Genomic DNA, 18,918 nt, shown 5'->3' with positions numbered 1-18,918 from the left:
TGGCACCTTGACTAGTGGTTTGTATTTCTAATGAGCAGTACATTTTTTCTAGCGAAAAAGGTGCCGGTACTCAAATTCCAGGCCACCCTTCAGGAGTGGGGTGATCACTGAGGGACCCACCCCACAATAGCCAGGCCCCCTGCAACCAGTCACAGAATCTATGACAAGGCAGAATTTGTGTGTGGAGCCTCAGCTCTTTCATTAAAACATGGGGACCATTGGTCAGTTATAGCAGACAATGGAAAAGGTGCCGGTACTCAGTACCCCCAAGAACCCCCTCAAAAAAAGCCCTGCTAATAAGAAATCTAATAAGAATGTATATTAAATCAAAAGCTGACTGCCATGCCTGAAAATTAGATCCCATTCTTTTATTAGCTAGTTCCCTGAACAGCCTATAATACTCAGCTACAGAATTCATTCTCATGGAGCTTGTTTCCAATGATTTGGCATCTCTGTGCTCCAGATTCAGAGAGAGAGTCTCTAGGGTTCCTTCCAAGAACAAGAAAGTGATGAACTCAGAGGATACCCACATTTCAGAGGCCTCTGAAATTTTGCCTACTTAAAGGACCCTTATTCTTGTCCAAAGAAGAAGTAACAGAACATCAAAAGATAGCAAACCTCAGCAGGCTGTAAGTACCAATGTATATTAATGTTGTTTGGAAAATCAGGCAGTCCTTTGTGGAAGACAAAAAGAGGACCTGCTAAACTATTAAGCAGCTCGTTGTATTCTGTTGCTGACAGGCTCAGACTTAAGCACAGCAAACATGGGCCATTGCCTAGGGCGCCAAATAGCCAGGTTAAAGAGCAACCTGCTATTGAACACTTTAGATCCATCTGCATGTGCTGCTTCAAAGGAGAGCCATGATGACCTTCCTGTGATCCTCTTCTGCCTCTTCAAATGTTGGGAATTCAGACATATCCTGGAACACGCCCCTTCCCTCCCCCCCCCCCCCCCCCCCAGTCTGACCTTACCTATATGTGTCAAATCTTAAATCAGGCCCATGTTGCTAGGAACTGCAGTACTGATGACTAAAAGGGGGGTTTTTTTCCCCAGTCTAGCAGGCTTTTTTCCAAAGACAATCCTGCAAGTCCATCACCAAGGTCAACAAACTCTTTTGAGAGAAGGCCTCCATACCCCATTTCTAATTCTGTGATCAAACAAATCAATTGATCACATTAATTTCACAGGATCTCTTTTCTGATGAAACCATGCTGCCTTGGATTCAAAATCATTTGCTATCCTACCATCTTCATCAGTTGTAACTCACCTTGGATGTTAGTTGTGTCTATTTGTAACTATTAATAATTGAGAGGAACCTTTTAGTGCTGGATTGTTAACAGGATCTTCTTTTTTGAACTGATTTTACATGTAGTACTAGAAATTTTACCTTTCATCTTATGGGGCAGGATTGACTCCAGCAGTGACACCTATCAGGCTTGATTTTAATGCTTTATAATATGACAGTTTGAAACAGGGGTGTAGCCAGACACCCACATTTGGGTGGGCCTGGGCCCAAGATGGGTGGGCAGAAGAACTCCGCCCTGTCCCACAAGTGATTTGGTCTCTCACTCACTTGCCTGCATGCCATATAGTCTCTCAAACATCCCCCCTACCCTGCATACCTTTTAAATAGCAGATTTTCACCAGCAGTGAGCAGCAACTAATACACACTGCTCATGTTGGCCCCACAGCCTTCCCTCTGATGCAGCTTCCTGTTTCCACATAGGCGGGAATACATCAGAAGGAAGGCTGTTATGCAGGAGGGACAGTTGTTGGGAGTTTTCAGCTGGTGGGGCTTGGGGATCCCTGCCAGCCACATCATAGGTGTGCTGCTACTGGGTGGGCCTGTGCCCAAAATGGGTGGTCCTGGGCCCATCCAGGCTCACCCTTGGCTACACCACTGGTTTGAAATAGTATTTATTTAAAGTTGTACTTGATATTAATAAAAATTATGTTAAATGAATATTCATTATAGATATTCTGAAAACCTAACTGGCTGGGGTACCTCCAGGACCAGGTTTGGGAACCACTGTTCTAGCATTTGTGTATAGATACTTCAGATTGTCTTTTTTACAGTCTGCTTTGAAGTTAATGGGGATAAATTGCATCCTTTACTCTGTTCTCCCATTGAACACTCCTGGCTTTCTTTTACCATTATTGAAACCTCTCTATCGGGATTCTTTAAAGATCCTGTTTCAATAGTATCCTTCAAGGATACTCCACACCTGGCTGAAAGAGCACAAGATCCTGTGCCAGCTGCTGTTTCATATTTGTATGTTTTTTTGTTTGTTTTTTTTAAGGCTGGCAAATTGCAGCAATGAGAAGAAGCTGTGGCATGAAAGCAGGTTTGGTGGGGGAGATGGGAGTGCATGGCAAGAAGCTTCAGGGGGATAAGGGAGGGGACAGAGGGCTGATAAGCTGGAGCAGTTTGGGGTGGGAGAGGGTTGATGCTGGACACTGGGGAGGGAGGAATAAGGAGAGGAATATACTAAATTGGAGGGTCGGATAGGTGGAAGAGACAGTGAGGGGCATAATCGAATGCGAACGTCTATCTCCATGGGCGTCTGTGTCCGAAAACGGGTACGTGAAGAGGCGGGACAGACCGTATTTTCGAAAAAATTGACGTTTTTCAGCTGGGCGCTTGTTTTTTTTAGCGATAATGGAAACTAAAAATGCCCAGCTCAAAACGTCCTAATCCGAGCCATTTGGTCGTGGGAGGGGCCACGATTCGTAGTACACTCGCCCCCCTGACATACCAGGACACCAACTGGGCACCCTAGAGTTCAGTGCGGTGGACTTCAGACAACACTCCCACATGCATAGCTCCCTTACCACGGGTGCTGAGCACCCAACCCCCTCCCCCAAAACCCACTACCCACAAATGTACAACACTACCATAGCTCTTAGGGGTGAAGGGGGCACCTACATGTGGGTACAGTGGGTTTTGGAGGCCTCCCATTTACCAGCACAAGTGTTACAGGTGGGGGGGGATGGGCCTGGGTCCACCTGGCTGAAGTGCACTGCGATACCCACTAAAAGTGCTCCAGGGACCTGCATACACGCAGGCCTCTAGGACTTGTTGCTGCTATATAACATTGGCACACCAGTTGACACCTGAAGACTAATCTCTCCGAAAATGTCCTTTATTGGAATAAGCACGCTTACTCACAGTTAACTGCAGATAAGAGGTTGTGCCCCACTGGCAACGAGTCTCCCTGGTACTGAGATTAGCAGTAGGTCAGAGCTGGCAGATTGGTGTACAATGCCCTCTTTCAGCCACATTCAAGGTAAGAACTAAGTTCTGTAACGTGGCTAACACGTGAAAGGGATCTAAAACTGGCTTACAAAAATGGCCACTACCTCATGGACTACCGGAAACAAAACAGGGCACACTCTGACCCAGTAAGCAGGGGGAAAAAGCACCATGGCAGTAGAGCCTACCAACTACCAACATCGTGAGACTGTAACACAAGCTAGTGGAATCACGGAGGCCAATACCCTACACCCACCACAATGCATTGCTGATGTGACTCTGCAGTGCGCATAACAGAAAGGGTGTCACACTCACCCGAGAGCCACATCAGAACCAGGGAAAGGCTGTCACAGGATAGAACACATTCTGCTGTCATGGAGGTGGGTACGGCATTTGAGGCTGGCATAGAGGCTGGAAAAAAAGTTTTTAAGGTGGGGTGTTTTTTGGTGGGAGGGGGTTAGTGACCACTGGGGGAGTCTGGGGAGGTCATCCCCCATTCCCTCCAGTGGTCATCTGGTCAGTTGGGGCACTTTTTTGGGACCTGTTCATGAAAAAAAAGGGTCCAAAAAAAGTGACCCAAAATCGCGGTAAAAATGCCTTTTTTTCGATTATTAGCTAAAGACGCCCATCTCTCCTCGGCCGATAACCACGCCCCAGTTCCACCTTCACCACGCCTCCGACACGCCCCCGTCAACTTTACCCGTTTCCGCAACGGATTGCAGTTGGAAATGCCCAAAATCGGCGTTCGATTATACCGATTTGGGCGCCCACAGGAGAAAGACGCCCATCTCACGATTTGGGTCGCAATATATGCGTTTTTCTCTTTCGATTATAAGCAGGAAAGAGTCTTACGCAGACAAAAAGGTTGGGAGAAGGATCTGGCATGGGATGGGAGCAGGGAGGAGGCTGACTGGCAGATCATGGGGACAGGAGAAGAGGGCAGATACTGAGGTTGGGGGTTCAGTTAGGAGAAGGCTGTTGATGGCTGATGCTGGGATTCAGGGTTGAGTTGGGAGAAAGGGGCTGATTTAGGGAGCGGGGTCTGATGCTGGAGGTGGGAGAAAGGGATTGAAGGCTGATGCTGGGGTTCTGATCTGATTTAGTGAGAAGGAGGCTGGAGGATGATGCTGTGGATGAGAGAAGGGGGCTGGCAGGTGAGGGCTGACCCAGGGGCTAGGGATTGAGTTGACAAAAAGGAGTTTCTGGAAGAAGGGAAGGATGTTAGCAGATGGCAGTGGGAGAAAGGGGTTGATGCTGGGGGAGTGAAAAAGAAGAAGAGAACAGACAATGTAGCAGGAATGAAGCAAGGGTATATGTAGCAGAAGGAGAAGATGGAGGAGCAGAGGGATGGCTGCTGGGGCAAGTAGGAAAGTTCAAGATAAATGAATGTTGGAGGAGGAGACAGGTGGGCAAATCTGGGGAGGGTGTTATTGTACAAATAATACTAGGGATGGGAGAGAGGCGGGGAAATGGATGTTAGGCTAAGATGAGAAACAGGCAGAGGGCTGTGAAGAGTGTAAGATAAAAATGAGGAATAGCTAAAGATAGACCAGGATCAACCCAAATGGAAAAATTAAATAATTAGACAAAGGTACAAAATAATAATTTTTTTTTAATTTTTAGAGAATGAAAAATGTTGACTTTGAAAATGTGCATTGCATGTATTTCCGCAGTTCATTCCTCCAGATTAACCCCAGAGGGGCAGAGAATGTAAAAGGTGGGGCACAGGGGCAGGGCAGGGCAGAGGAGAACAAAAACAAAAGTTTGCTCAGGGTGCCAAAACTTCTTGATCCGGCCCCTGTATGCCTCTATATTTTAGGCATGACCCCTGATATCAGCCATAAAGCTCATGTAAATGTTAACAACTAGTATTTTATAATCTGTGCTCGCTGCCCATGTTCTGTCCAAACTCTACTCAGGTGAATACCCACCTCCAAAGTATGTGCTGTTGAATATTGGTGTCTACTTACAGAATAAGAGCATAAGAATAGCCATATTGGGGCAGACTGATGATTCATCTAGCCAGTATCCTACTTCCAACAGTGGTCAATCTACAAGTACCTGATAGAATCCCATATAGCAAGATTTATGCTGTCAATCCCAGGGCAAGCAGTGGCTTTCCCCATTTCTATCTCAATAGCATCCTATGGACTTTTCCTCCAGGAACCTGTCCAAACCATTTTTTAACTCAAATACGTTCATCGCTGTTACCACATCCACTGGCAATGAGTTCATGAGCTTAACTATTTATTGAGTGAAAAAATATTTCCTCCTATTTGTTTTAAAAGTATTACCGTGTAACTTCATTGAATGTCCCTTAGTCATTACTTTTTGAAAGAATAAACAATTCAGTCAAGTTTACCTATTCTATACCACTCAGGACTATGTAGACCTTTATCTTATCCACCCCCCCCCCCCCCCTCAGCCATCTCTTTTCCAGGCTGAAGAGCCCTAACTCCTTTAGCCTTTCCTCATATGAGAGGCGTTCCATCCCCTGTATCATTTTGGTTGCCCTTCTTTGAACCTACTGTAGCATATAGCCGGAAATTGCCCGTTTGCATACAGATATGATGAAATACAATATCAGCATTTACATGCTTGATTGTATAGCAGTGCACTTACAACTAGTTTCCCAGAGGAGCCTAAAGGAGTCTTTAACAAATATTAGTGTAAATATATATGTGCATAGGCAGTGGTGTAGTAAGGGAAGATGGCACCCAGGACGGACAGGTGGTCCACCCTCACCCGCTACTATACTACTGCTGTGGTGCATCCATATGTGTGTGCATATGTGTGCAAAACGTGGCACTGATTCTCCTTCTTTAACTCTCCTCCAAAGCCTCCTGTCCCCTGCAGCATCTCTCTTCCCATAAGTTCCCTACAGCCTCACCAGCCCCTTGCCCACTGCTGCCATCAGGTCATAGATGCAGCGGCGATGGTCATCTTCAGAAGGCAGAGGGATCTCCCAGCCATTGCACTAACGGCTCTGCAGCATCCCGCCTTTCACAGAAAAAGGAAGACTGTATCTTAGGAGGGAAGGATGCTGCAGATTCATTAGGGAGGTCCTGTGCTGTCTTCTGATGACGGCAAGTCCCCGAGAATCTGGATGCACATTGCAGCAGCAGTTGAGGTCAGAGGCGGGAGGACACCCTGTGTCTACCAGTCGTCATTAAAACCGGCACTTATGATGATGATGGCTGGTTTTCTGTTCTGAGCAGCTCAGGGAGCAGGGCCAGAGGCAGCAGTGTGTCGGCTGAAGTTCGCTTCACCAGCACCCCATCATAACATAGCACTCGGGATGGTCTGCCCCCCCCCCCCCCTTACTATGCTGCTGTGTGTCGGTGCTTAAGTGTGAGCACTTATGCCTGCCATACAGCTGCTGTTAAGTGTTAGTGCTGCAGATGTCCATGTGACTTACACAGCACATACTTCCAAGGGGCTGTACACATGTGCACATATGCATGTAACTGCCAAAATTCTGCCTAAGCACTATTCTGTATTAGCACGCATTTCCAATCGGCTGTACACATGGGTTGGGCTCAAGACTTACCTGAGAAACACCTCCCCAGCTGCAAAGGTATTAAGTACAAATCCTTCCACGCATCTAATTTTTCCTTTTTAGGTAGCCAGCTTTGGAATGCTCTACCAAGATCTATCCGTACCATTAACAGCCTTCTGCCCTTCAGAAAAGCACTGAAGACCCATCTCTTCAAGATAGCCTACCCTAACAATCCAACCTAACCAAAACTTACTCATACGATTCTTATTGACATTAGTTATATTCTGACCATGTTCCCCATTAGCCTTTCTGCTACCCCATATCCATCCCTTTCCAGCTTTCTACGCCTACCTCCCAACGCTCTTTTCCTTCTGAGCCCAATTCCTCCTATGTTTAACCTACTTTCCGTTAACCCCATTAGTTTTGCATTTACCACAAACTGTATATTCTTCTTACGACTTTGCAATTATTTATATTGTTACTATGTATGCCACATTGAGCCTGCCATGTATGGGAAAGCGCGGGGTACACATGTAATAAATAAATAAATAAACTTAAGTGGGTATTTTACAGAATAGCACGGTGGAATTTTGGTACTTACACATGTATATGCACACATTTATACGTAAATGTCATGGTTCCAAACCTTTATGCACGTAATGGACTGGTAAATGTTAGCACCTATGTTAATTAATTACCCCCTCTATAACTAATGCACAGCAAATAGGTTGGTCAGGTACAGGTGTTCCCTGACTCAAAGTGCTTCTAGCAAAAGTATGAGAAAAGGGAGACAAGACAGACAGACACATTACAGAAGAACTGCACAAATTCCAACAAATCATTTAGCATGTTTTTATTTCCTAACTCCAAACCATTCGTTCATAATTCTACACCCTGAATGATCTGTGCAAAATTAGAAGACACTGCTGCACATTTGGAATTATATTAGTATGGCTAGAACTATAATCCTATATACTGTATACAGGATAACCTGTGGTCAGTATGCAATTGTAGCTTAAAAATATGATGCACATTTCAAACATCCCAAAACAGCATTAACTGGTAACCATTTCTGTTAGGTAGTATGACTCAGGGGTTTGGGTCTAATCTTCTGATTAATCCAGTCAATGTAATTGGATACACGGGTATAAACACCGGGTTTGTTTAACCTTCCACATCCTTCTCCCCAGCTGATGATCCCATACAGGTAATATATTTTATCCTTTTGACAGGCTAGAGGTCCACCAGAGTCTCCCTAAGTTGACAAAGAAGAAAAAATATATATATTTCCATGACAAATGAGTACATTTGACCTAGGGAGAAAAAAAGAAGCTATACCAATTTAGCAGACAACTTTTTTTCAGTTTCAATAGGCTGTACAAAGAGAAATAGATTTACAAGATATTATTAGAGATACAAAAGACTGAAAGATAGTCTAAAGCATCATGTTCAAGAGTTTCATTACAGACCTGTCTGGTGCTAAAGTAAATCTGAAAAAAAAAGAGAATCACTTACCAGTGTGGAGGAGTAGCCTAGTGGTTAGTGCAGCAGGCTTTGATCCTGGTGAGCAGAGTTCAAATCCTATTGCAGCTCCCTGTGACTCTAGGCAAGTCACTTAACCCTCCACTGCCCCAGGTACAAAATAAGTACCTGTATATAATATGTAAACCGCTTTGATTGTAACCACCCAACCCATAGTCCAGCATCCTGCCTTCCTCCCATGTCCAGCATTTCATCTCCCTTTTCCTATAAGCCCAAGTCCAGCATCTTATCTCTCCTTCCCTACTCCCCCTATATGTAAGCATCTCAGCTCCCTCTCCCCAGATATAGCATCTTATCTCTCCTTCCCTTCCCACCTCCCACATCCACTGCCCCCCTCCCCCTCATATCCAGCATCTCCTTTCTTTTCCCTTACCTGCACCACCACTGCTACACAAAAGTCCAGCTATGGTGTGACAATTTATAGCTTCAAGGCCAGGCTACTGCCCCACAAATTTTGCCACCCTAAGCTGGCATCTAGTCTGCCTACTGACCTGGCCTGGTGCAGGTCTCATGGATAAAAGTACCTCTGGAGCTTACATTGTTGCAGGCAGTTTGCAGACTGTTTTGATTATTGCCCCATATAACTTTATAGTTCAGGGCATATTTACATAAAATAGATCAATGAACCAATGCTTGTCATATGCAGAGTAGCTTCACTGTTCTATCTGGCTTGAATATTTCCATTCAGTATTGTTTTCTGTATTATAAGCACTGCTGTTAAATATTTACGTAATATACTGTGCTCAAGGATAATTTGCAACTAAAGACAGTCACTTCAGCAACTACCCTGTATGTGTGCAAAGACATGAAGGAAACAAGATGGAAAAATGTGATTATGCTAGCTTGAAACAAAAATTAGGGATGTTATTAAAAGACACAGGAGTCAATATTAAAAGCGTTTTAACAGGCCAGAAACAGCTCCTGGCTGGTTAAATTGTTGTGTGGGGCTATTTGCTGATACTCGGCTGCACTTAACCAATTAGTCTCAATGAATATCAGCACTGACCACTAAATCGAGAGCCAGCTATTTTGTGGGTGGTCCAAGGGTGGAGTCAGCTCTTATGCGATTAAGAGCAATATTCAGGCCAGATCAGACCACATAAAAGTCTGTCCTATCCTTATGCTGTCACTTAGGTGGTTAAGTGCTGAATATTGCACTTAGGAGGTGACGAAGAGGACAAAGGTGATTTTATTCCAAATCTTTGACTCGACACAGTTGTGTTTCGGCTATAAGGCCTGCATCAGGAGTCTGAACATATCTTCTGAGATCAGCACTGAATGGATATCCAATGTGATAATGTATCAACGAAAGAAACAGCAATATAAGTATACACAAATGTCACGCAAATGTCTTTGCTAGCACTGACTGCCCAAACTCTCAAGCTGTTGAGTCATTCGAAGATTTTGAATAAATTCACCTTTGTCCTCTTTGTCATCTCCACTGTGTTGTTTCCTTGTTGGTTTCTTGTCAACTGTGGTTCTTCTATGTTTCCTTCAAATATTGCGCTTAACCATATAAGAAATAGCTGGCCGCATAAACCCAGATATTCAATGCCGGTACCCAGACATGGCCCAGCATTGAACATCCTGGACTAACACTGCAGTGGCTAAAAATGTGTTCACTGCCACCAGCTGAATATCTACCCCCAAATTCTCTAGGCACCAGGAGAGTAACCAAGGAGTTTTATGACAGGAGACAGCATGAATCTATCTCACCCACTCTGTGGGCTCTTGCCAGTGGGCAAAGTTTGCCACCAAATTCTGTGGCCCCCAAACATTCGCAGATGCTATTGAAAACAATAGCAAACTTGTGAGGTTTATGACTGCCTATGTGAGTATTTTATTATTATTTTTTTAATTTCCAATATGTAACCTGAGGTTTTTTATATATCTTGGTGGGGGGGGGGGGGTTCCGGAGCATGAGCCATGGTCCTTGAGTGCGGGCACTCCGGCGTGGCAGACTTGTTTTTGGAGCCATAGGAGGCTTGTTTTTTTAGGGAGCTGCTGTCTGAGCCTCGGGGCCTAGTTGTGAGGATCACACTAGAGGTTAAAAGAAAAACCTCAGGTTACCTAATGGAAGCTTTCAAATAAATAAAAAAAGCTGTCAAATTAAAAAAGAAATCCATTGGCAGTCATAAACTTCACAGTTTGCTATTGCTTTCAATAGCATCTGTGAATGTTTGGAGTCACACAATATGGCGGCTGTGTGGGGGAGACAGCTTCAACTTTTTGACGTCATGTGGTATCCCGTCAAAAAACCTCCTCGAGTGTAACTTACATGAATACTGAGAAGCTGACCGAGACAATTATTACCATGAGGTCCAGGCCATACCTGGCAGGCATCTGTCCTGCAGTCAAAGTAACCAGCACAGAACATGCTGTCGGTAATTTCAGCTCCATAGATTTCTGGGTTACTGCACATGTTATCAGGAAGAATTGGAACTATCGTTTCTTGCAAATGGTAAGCATGCTCTGTTTTATCTTTAAAACAAACAAAAATTAAAAATAAATACTTATACTGTCATAGAGTCATTCTCAACTGTACATGCTGAATCAAAGGCACCAACTACTGAACCTGGTACAATAGATGCTAATGGACATTTCCACACAGCTTCTATCTGCTACTCTCTTTTTTTGCTAGTGGTGTAAACTGTGTTCTCTCATAACCTGCAGGTCCTTGAGATATGGAAGGAATTGAGGTGTAAGCTATTAAATTATCTGTAATGCCTGATTTGTTGCATCACTTTCAGTGTCATTTCAAACCTCCTTCTAATGTAAACCTGTGGGCTGTTAATGGAATCCAATCCACCTTAAACAATCTTTGTTCAAGCGGGTGTAATATATGAATTATGAACAAATAAATGCATTGAATGAGATTTAAAAGCACATTTCTATTTCACTTAACTTTAACAAACTTAGGAAGGATTTGAAAATTCCATTCACACAACAATTACCAACGATTGCATAAAATTTACAAAACAAACAATACATCATATATTAAAATACTAATACAATCAAGTTTTCACAACAATTTAACTCAAAGCATACCTCTATAATAAAACAAGGTCTAGCATTAAAAAAATCATGAAACCCATAAACAACTCTCAACCCACTACCTCCATCGACTAAATCTGATATGACAATTCTGCACAGAGGCCTAGGCTGGCAGACTCTTAAGGCAGATACTGTCCAGACAGCCAGGTCTTGTAATTGTTTACGGAATGAAAAATAGTAATATTCATGCCTCAGTTCAGGAGGAAGAGAGTTCCATATCTGTGGAACTCTGCCCTTCAAGATTTTGGTTCTTGTAGAACTATAATTCAACTCCCCAGCATCTGAGATAACAAGTAAACATTGATTTTTTTTTTTTAATTTTTTTATTTATTAACTTTTTACATTTATATCCACCAACATAAATGTATTGGAAATATCAGAAATTATAATAGCAGTATAATACATTATATCAAACTGATATAATCTTGACATAAACATTATAATTTGTCCACAATAAGAAGAAATAGATCAAGATACCAAGAAATTTCTACTAAGTAATACAATAACATAGTATAACTATTACGAACGGATGGGAAAAATGGATGATCACAGCCGGCTTATACAGCATTAACTATGGGAGTTTCTACAGGTGAAACATCTTTTTCTTTTAATTCAATTAACTCCAATAATTTCTTGGGCGTAAAAAACACAAAATTCACTTTTGCAAAGGAGACATAACATTTACAAGGAAATTTTAAAATGAAAGTTCCTAGTTTAAGAACTCTTGATTTGTACATCAAGAATTCTTTTCTCCTTTTTTGTGTGGTTCGCGCCATATCAGGGAAAACCTGTATCTTTTGTCCCAAGAAAGAATCATTAATATGGCGAAAGTATGAGCGAAGAATGTTATTTCTATCAGGTTCAAGAGTGAAGGTGACTAGTAATGTTGTTCTTTCGGTTATTAATTCAAGAGAACTCTCCAAGAATTCTGTCAAATTTAGATCAGAATTAGGAGCAGGCTGAAGTTGTTCTTTAGGCACCTTAATTATCCCAGTTATGTACTGGGCCCTCGTTATGGGGGGGTATCCCTCAACGGGTATTCCCAGTACATCACAAAAATATTTCTTGAGCATGTCCATGTTGGATTATTTGTAGTAAATAATTAGCAGATTTTAGTACACACAGCTTCAGCTTTAGAAATGTTAATTTCTTTTCTTCATCTCTCTCTCATTCACCCCAGAATAATTCACTGCTGAGTCACTTTAAAGTTGAAGTAACAAAACATCTGTTTACTCACAGTTTGTAGTTAGATTATAATCAGACAGGCTTATATATACATATTACTATACATTTGTCTTATCAGCTCCTTCCATGTGCTTAGATGGTAATGGATGCTCACACCACCATAGATCCTCTCAGGTTAGGAGAGATCATGAGCTCCATGTGCTCCATGTGCTGCATGTGCTGCATCTAACCCCCACAGGAAGTTGCATAGCTGTGTGACCTCTCTAAGTAATTCACATCAGAGGTCACAGAGTAATCACAGAGAAATAATAGGTGACAGGCAATGCATGTAAAATACAATACATTCCAACAAACCCCTTCTCATGCATAACTGTCATGCAATTATTTATTCATACAAAGTCCAAGCTTTATACGCAGATTCACAAAATGTTCTCTGGGTAACGGTTTGGTCATGATGTCAGCTGTCATCTCACTGGTGTGACAATAGTGTAGACTGATGACCCCTTCTTTTGCCAACTCTCGCACGTTGTGGTATTTCGTTGCGATGTGCTTGGTGCGTGACTGAATCTTGTCATTCTGTGACAGTCGGATGCAGCTCTGATTATCTTCCATTATCTGGATTGGTCTCTTTTCAGCTATTCCGAAATCCAGCAAAAGTTTTTCAATCCACATCACTTCTCTGCACGCTTCCGATACGGCCACGTATTCAGCTTCTGTAGAAGACAGACTCACAATACTTTGTTTATGACTGGCCCATGAAATTTGTACATTTCCATACATAAACACATATCCACTTGTGGATTTATAATCAGAATGATCCCCTGCCCAATCTGAATCACAGTAACATATTAGTTTTGGATTACTATTGGCTGAAATCTTTAATTTACAATCAATGGTACCCTTTAAATACCTTACCATCCTTTTAACTGCAGTCCAATCTGATTTGGTAGGTGAGCTGACCCTTCTGCTCAAAATTCCTACTGCATTTGCTATATCAGCCCTGTATGTGGTAGCTAGATATAAAAGCTTACCTATGGCTGATCTATATTGGATGTTATCTGGTAAAGGTTCTCTTACTGTTTCATCCTTCAGAAAATCAGTGATCATGGGAGTGCTTACAACTTGGGCATCTTGCATACCTAAACTTTCAATAAGCTCATTTATTTTCTGCTTCTGGCTTAGAAGATAAGAACCATCATTTTGTTTCTCAATTTCTATACCAAGATAGTATGACACATTACCAAGTTCTTTTATCTCAACATTGTGGTTTAAATATTGTACAATGCCCTTGTACTCTTGCTCACTTTCGCTTGCAATGAGCAGATCATCAACAAAAGCTAAAATGTATGCATATTGTCCATTTCTGCACCTAGTGTACAAGCATTTATCTGCTTCACCTTGCTTAAATCCTAAATTTGTCAATATTTCATGCAATTTATCATTCCAACATTTTGCACTTTGCTTTAATCCATAAAGACCTTTGTTTAATTTACACACTAGCTGTCTTTGTTTTGTATTTATGAAACCTGTTGGTTGTTCCATGTACAAGTCTTCAGTTATATCTCCGTGAAGAAATGCTGTTTTCACATCAATGTGGTTGACTTGCATGCCTTTTGAGACTGCAATGCTCAGAAGTGTTCTTATTGTCGTGTGTTTCACTACAGGTGCAAACACTTCATCAAAATCTTCTCCATATTTTTGAAGATATCCCTTTGCCACTAATCTGGCTTTATACCTTTCCACTTTTCCTTGTGCATTCCTTTTTAACTTGAATACCCATTTGCATCCTATAGCTTTCTTGCCAGGAGGTAATTTTGTAAGAATCCAAGTATTATTTTTATCCAATGCATCAATTTCTTCTTGTGCAGCTTTACGCCATTCAGCAGCTTCTTCTGCTGGCATTTTCTGAATCTCATCCCATGTTAAGGGCTCTTGAGCTTCTGCTGACTTTGTTAAGTAAGACAGTCTTGGGGGTGGAACACCTTTGTTTTCCCTGGATGAGCGTCTGACAACAGGTTGGTCTGACCTTTCTGCATCCTCTAAATCTGAGAGTCCTTCTCCAATTGATTCCCCTTCTCCAACTGTACTGTCTTCTTCAATGATCCTTTCTGTGTCTGTTTCCTCTGCCTGTTCCTCGTTAGATACAGATGAGTTGCTTTCAGACATCTGCCTTGGTATGGCATTTATATACACTGGCATGTCTATTATGGTTCTAGTTTCATATTCTGGATGATAAGGCTCATCTGGGATAATCCAGCCTTTATCAACCCTTTTGTTTTCATCAAAATATGTAACATGTCTTATGCCAACAATGCCAGTTTTCAGATTCAAAATTCTATATCCTTTGTGTCCTGGAGTATAGCCAACTAAAATGCCCCTTTCTGTTGTGGAATCCAGCTTATGCCTTCTTTGCTTTGGTATATGAGCATATGCTGTACTTCCAAATGTTCTTATGTGTGACAGGTTTGGCTTCCTACCATGCCATGTCTCATGTGGTGTGCGCTCAGCGCCTTTAGTTGGCATTCTGTTTTGTAGGTACACTGCTGTGAGAATGGCTTCCCCCCATAGTCTTTTAGGGAGATTGCTATCTGACAGCATACATCTGGTCATTTCCACAAGTGACCTAAATTTTCTCTCTGCAACAGAATTTTGCTCTGGTGTATAAGCTACTGTTGTGATATGCTGAATGCCTTCTTGTTCTAGAAATGTGCGCATGCTTTGTGAAGTGAACTCACCACCATTGTCGGTCTGAAGAACCTTTGGTTTTCTTTCAAATTTATTGCTCACCATGGCTACGTATTTCTTCAGCATGTCTGTGACTTGACTTTTTTCTTTCAGCAAATAGGCCACACAGTATCTAGAGAAATCATCCAAGAATATTAGCACAAATCTGTTATTTCCCAATGATGGGATATTAAACGGTCCACATAAGTCACTGTGTATTAAGTCCAGCACTTTATTACTCCTATTTCCTGTGTATGCAGGAAATGAGGGTCTCACACCTTTTTGAGTAACACAGTCTATGCATTTCTCCATTTTACCAGCATCTGCACTTATCTGAATGCCGGTGGCTAGTTGCTTACTGTAAAGATCCTGGATCACCTTAGAATCACGATGTCCCAGGCGGCGATGCCAGATTTCCAGACTACATTTACCATCATTCTTCCTTACTTGCGCCATATGTGAGGCTTCACCTGAAATGTTCAGCTTATAAACATCATTATGCATAAAAGCTTCAGCATACACTTCATCATTTTTAGAGATTGTGCACTTACTGTTTTCAAAATGAATCACAAATCCCTTCTTATCTAATGTAGATACACTAAGCATATTGCAAACTGCTTGGGGAATATACAAGACATCACTTACAGGAATTTCTTTAACTTCATTAGACACTTTGCATTTTAAGAATCCAATACCTTTTGCTTGGATCTGAGCAGTCCCTGCGTTTGCAGTTTTAAGAATACCTTCCTCTGGACACATTTCCTGAAAGAAATTCTTACAATTGGTTAAATGGCATGTGCTCCCTGAATCCAAAATCCAAGTACTTTCATTTGAATTATCATTTACCATAGTCAAAGATTTTTCTGCCATTAGAAAGCCCTTGTGTTTATCTTTGTCCTTCATACATTTCCTGGTTTGAAAATTCTTTAGTTCCATTGGCTTAGGTGAGCTAGAGGGAGTGTTTTGTGTTTCCTTACACCATTTAGATACATGTCCCTCCTTTCCACATGAGTAGCAAATCAGCTTGCCCTTGGGTGGAGTTTTCCCATAGCTCCGCCTTCCTCTGTTCTTTGCCAAGAAATTTGTTTCATTTCTCTCTGACTTGCTTTGAGAACACATCTCCTCAGAATCATTTATTATGCATTCCTGCCTTAGTTTTGATGTTGCCTGTTCAAAAGATTGCCCTTCAATGGCCTCATTTACAGACCTAAAAACATCAAACTTCTTTGATAGTGAGGTAAAAAGAAATGCTCTTTTCAATGCATCACACATGGGAATTCCAGAAAGTTCTAACTTTTGAAATGAAGACATAAGATGCATAATGTGATCATTACATTTACTTTTATCCCTTAATTTGGTTTCATTCAACTCTGCCAACCAAATTGGTTGCTGCTTTGCATATGTAGTTGCATACATAGTTCTCAGTTTATATAAAATGTCCTTTGGTGTATCTTTTCCCTCCACTAATATGGCTTGTTTCTCTGAGAGAGCTTCCAAAAGCATGCACTTCACATAATAGTTTGCATTGTCCCATTCAGCCATATTTTCAGCTGTTCTGTCTTGGTCTAAGCATATATCTAATCTTTTTGCTCGAAGGAGACATATGAATCTTAGTTCCCACTGCTGATAATTAAACTCAGTTAATTTAGGCATCTTGAGAGAATAGAAAAATGGTGAATTTCCTCCCTCAGCCATTTTCTTAGCCTTCTGTCTGCTGTGTGGGGGGAGAGAGAGACAGACTGAATCTTTCCTTTAAAACTTAAGAGAAAAATGTGGCTTTTTTTTACTGCCTGGTAATATTTCTCTTCTTTTTCAATTCCTGGACCCTGGGCCCATAACCCTTTTGTTGGATTATTTGTAGTAAATAATTAGCAGATTTTAGTACACACAGCTTCAGCTTTAGAAATGTTAATTTCTTTTCTTCATCTCTCTCTCATTCACCCCAGAATAATTCACTGCTGAGTCACTTTAAAGTTGAAGTAACAAAACATCTGTTTACTCACAGTTTGTAGTTAGATTATAATCAGACAGGCTTATATATACATATTACTATACATTTGTCTTATCAGCTCCTTCCATGTGCTTAGATGGTAATGGATGCTCACACCACCATAGATCCTCTCAGGTTAGGAGAGATCATGAGCTCCATGTGCTCCATGTGCTGCATGTGCTGCATCTAACCCCCACAGGAAGTTGCATAGCTGTGTGACCTCTCTAAGTAATTCACATCAGAGGTCACAGAGTAATCACAGAGAAATAATAGGTGACAGGCAATGCATGTAAAATACAATACATTCCAACAGTCCAGAGAGGAAATAAGAGGCGATTTAGGGAAATTCAGGAACCTTAAATTGTTCCTGCGTCCATTATTTTCCAGATATTCCAATTTTCTTTCTTGGATTTCTCTATCTTTAATCAAAGTCGTAGTTAAATTTTTTAATTCTTCAATTTCTCCTGACATTTTAATAATTTTCACGTTCTGTTCTTGAGTTTGTTCAAATAAATCCTTATTAGACTTTTTTATCTCAAGTATTTCACCTTTAACTGAGGCATTCATTAATAATAAAGTACTATTCACACTTTGTATGGCGTCCCATAGTGTGTCTAGCGACACCACTGAAGGTCTTACAATTCCTCCGGTACTCACTGCCACGATCTCCCGGGTTGGTGGAACAATATCCAATATAGATGTTTCTTTTCCCAGGGTCGAGGTGCCCATAGGTCCTCCTTCCACAGCCAACACCGGTTTTCCATTCTCGGGTAGTTGTGACCCCATGGTCAGCAAATCGTCTCCGGGTCGCGGAGGAGCAGTGTAGGAAGGAGGGCTCAACGACGCTCCTTCTATGCTGCACTCAAGGCCCAAAATGGCTGAGTCCGCCGAAGTGAGCGCCCGCTCTCCAAGGGCTCGAACTCCAAAGTTCTCCATAGTCGTCTGACGAGAGGTGGGTAACGGAGGCGGAACCGCGGAGGAGGGAACCGCCGTCTTCCCCTTTCTCTTACCCATCGCGAAGTCGGGTAAGTGATCCTCTCACAGAAACAATGTTGTTCTCAGGAGCTACTGAGCCTCACAACCGTTCACGTCGCCATCTTGATCATTGTACCAACATTGATTTTTTTTTAATGTACGAGGGGTGTCCAACCTTGGCCCTCACCAGGCTGGGTTTTCAGGATTTCCATAATGAATATGCATGAGAGCTACTTGCATACAATGGAGGCAGTGCATGCAAATAGATCTCATGCAAATTCATTAGCAAAATCCTAAAAGTCCAACTGGATTGTGCCCTCGAGAACCGAGGATGGACACCTTCGGTATAGACTGTAGGCAGGCTTACAAACTCAAAAATACTTCTTGAGAAATTCTACTCCAGAACCATGAATGCGCAGGAAGATTAAAAAACAGGTTTTAAACTGAACATTTGAACAAGAAACCGATATAACCTCAGCAAAAAGGGTAGTACCCTTTTGTACCTCCCACTGTATGGAAATAGACAGAAACCTGGCTTTTTTTGTACCAAAACATAGAATCTCTGCTTTTCAGTTTATGAATATATGACAAATCTCAACCAAGGGCTTGATTAGTGAGGTAGTTTATAACTGACTAGTAAAAAAGGCCCGTTTCTGACACAAATGAAACGGGCGCTAGCAAGGTGTTCCTCGAAG

General features: G+C 41.9%; 1 protein-coding gene across 1 annotated transcript in view; it reads right to left on the bottom strand.

Moving 5' to 3' along the window:
• Positions 1–7,591: 7,591 nt before the first annotated feature.
• The window catches only part of HGFAC (HGF activator), a 152,938-nt gene continuing 141,611 nt past the window's right edge, over positions 7,592–18,918 (bottom strand). The window contains exons 13-14 of the mRNA XM_030191140.1: positions 10,628–10,776; positions 7,592–8,008 (exon numbers count right to left, since the gene is read on the bottom strand). Coding sequence (XP_030047000.1) covers positions 7,829–8,008; positions 10,628–10,776 — 329 coding nt within the window. The 3' untranslated portion in view covers positions 7,592–7,828. The remainder of the gene's footprint in view (positions 8,009–10,627; positions 10,777–18,918) is intronic.

Source organism: Microcaecilia unicolor, chromosome 2, assembly GCF_901765095.1.
Source record: "Microcaecilia unicolor chromosome 2, aMicUni1.1, whole genome shotgun sequence".
Lineage (NCBI taxonomy): Eukaryota > Metazoa > Chordata > Amphibia > Gymnophiona > Siphonopidae > Microcaecilia > Microcaecilia unicolor.
This window is presented reverse-complemented; position numbering and strand designations above follow the sequence as displayed.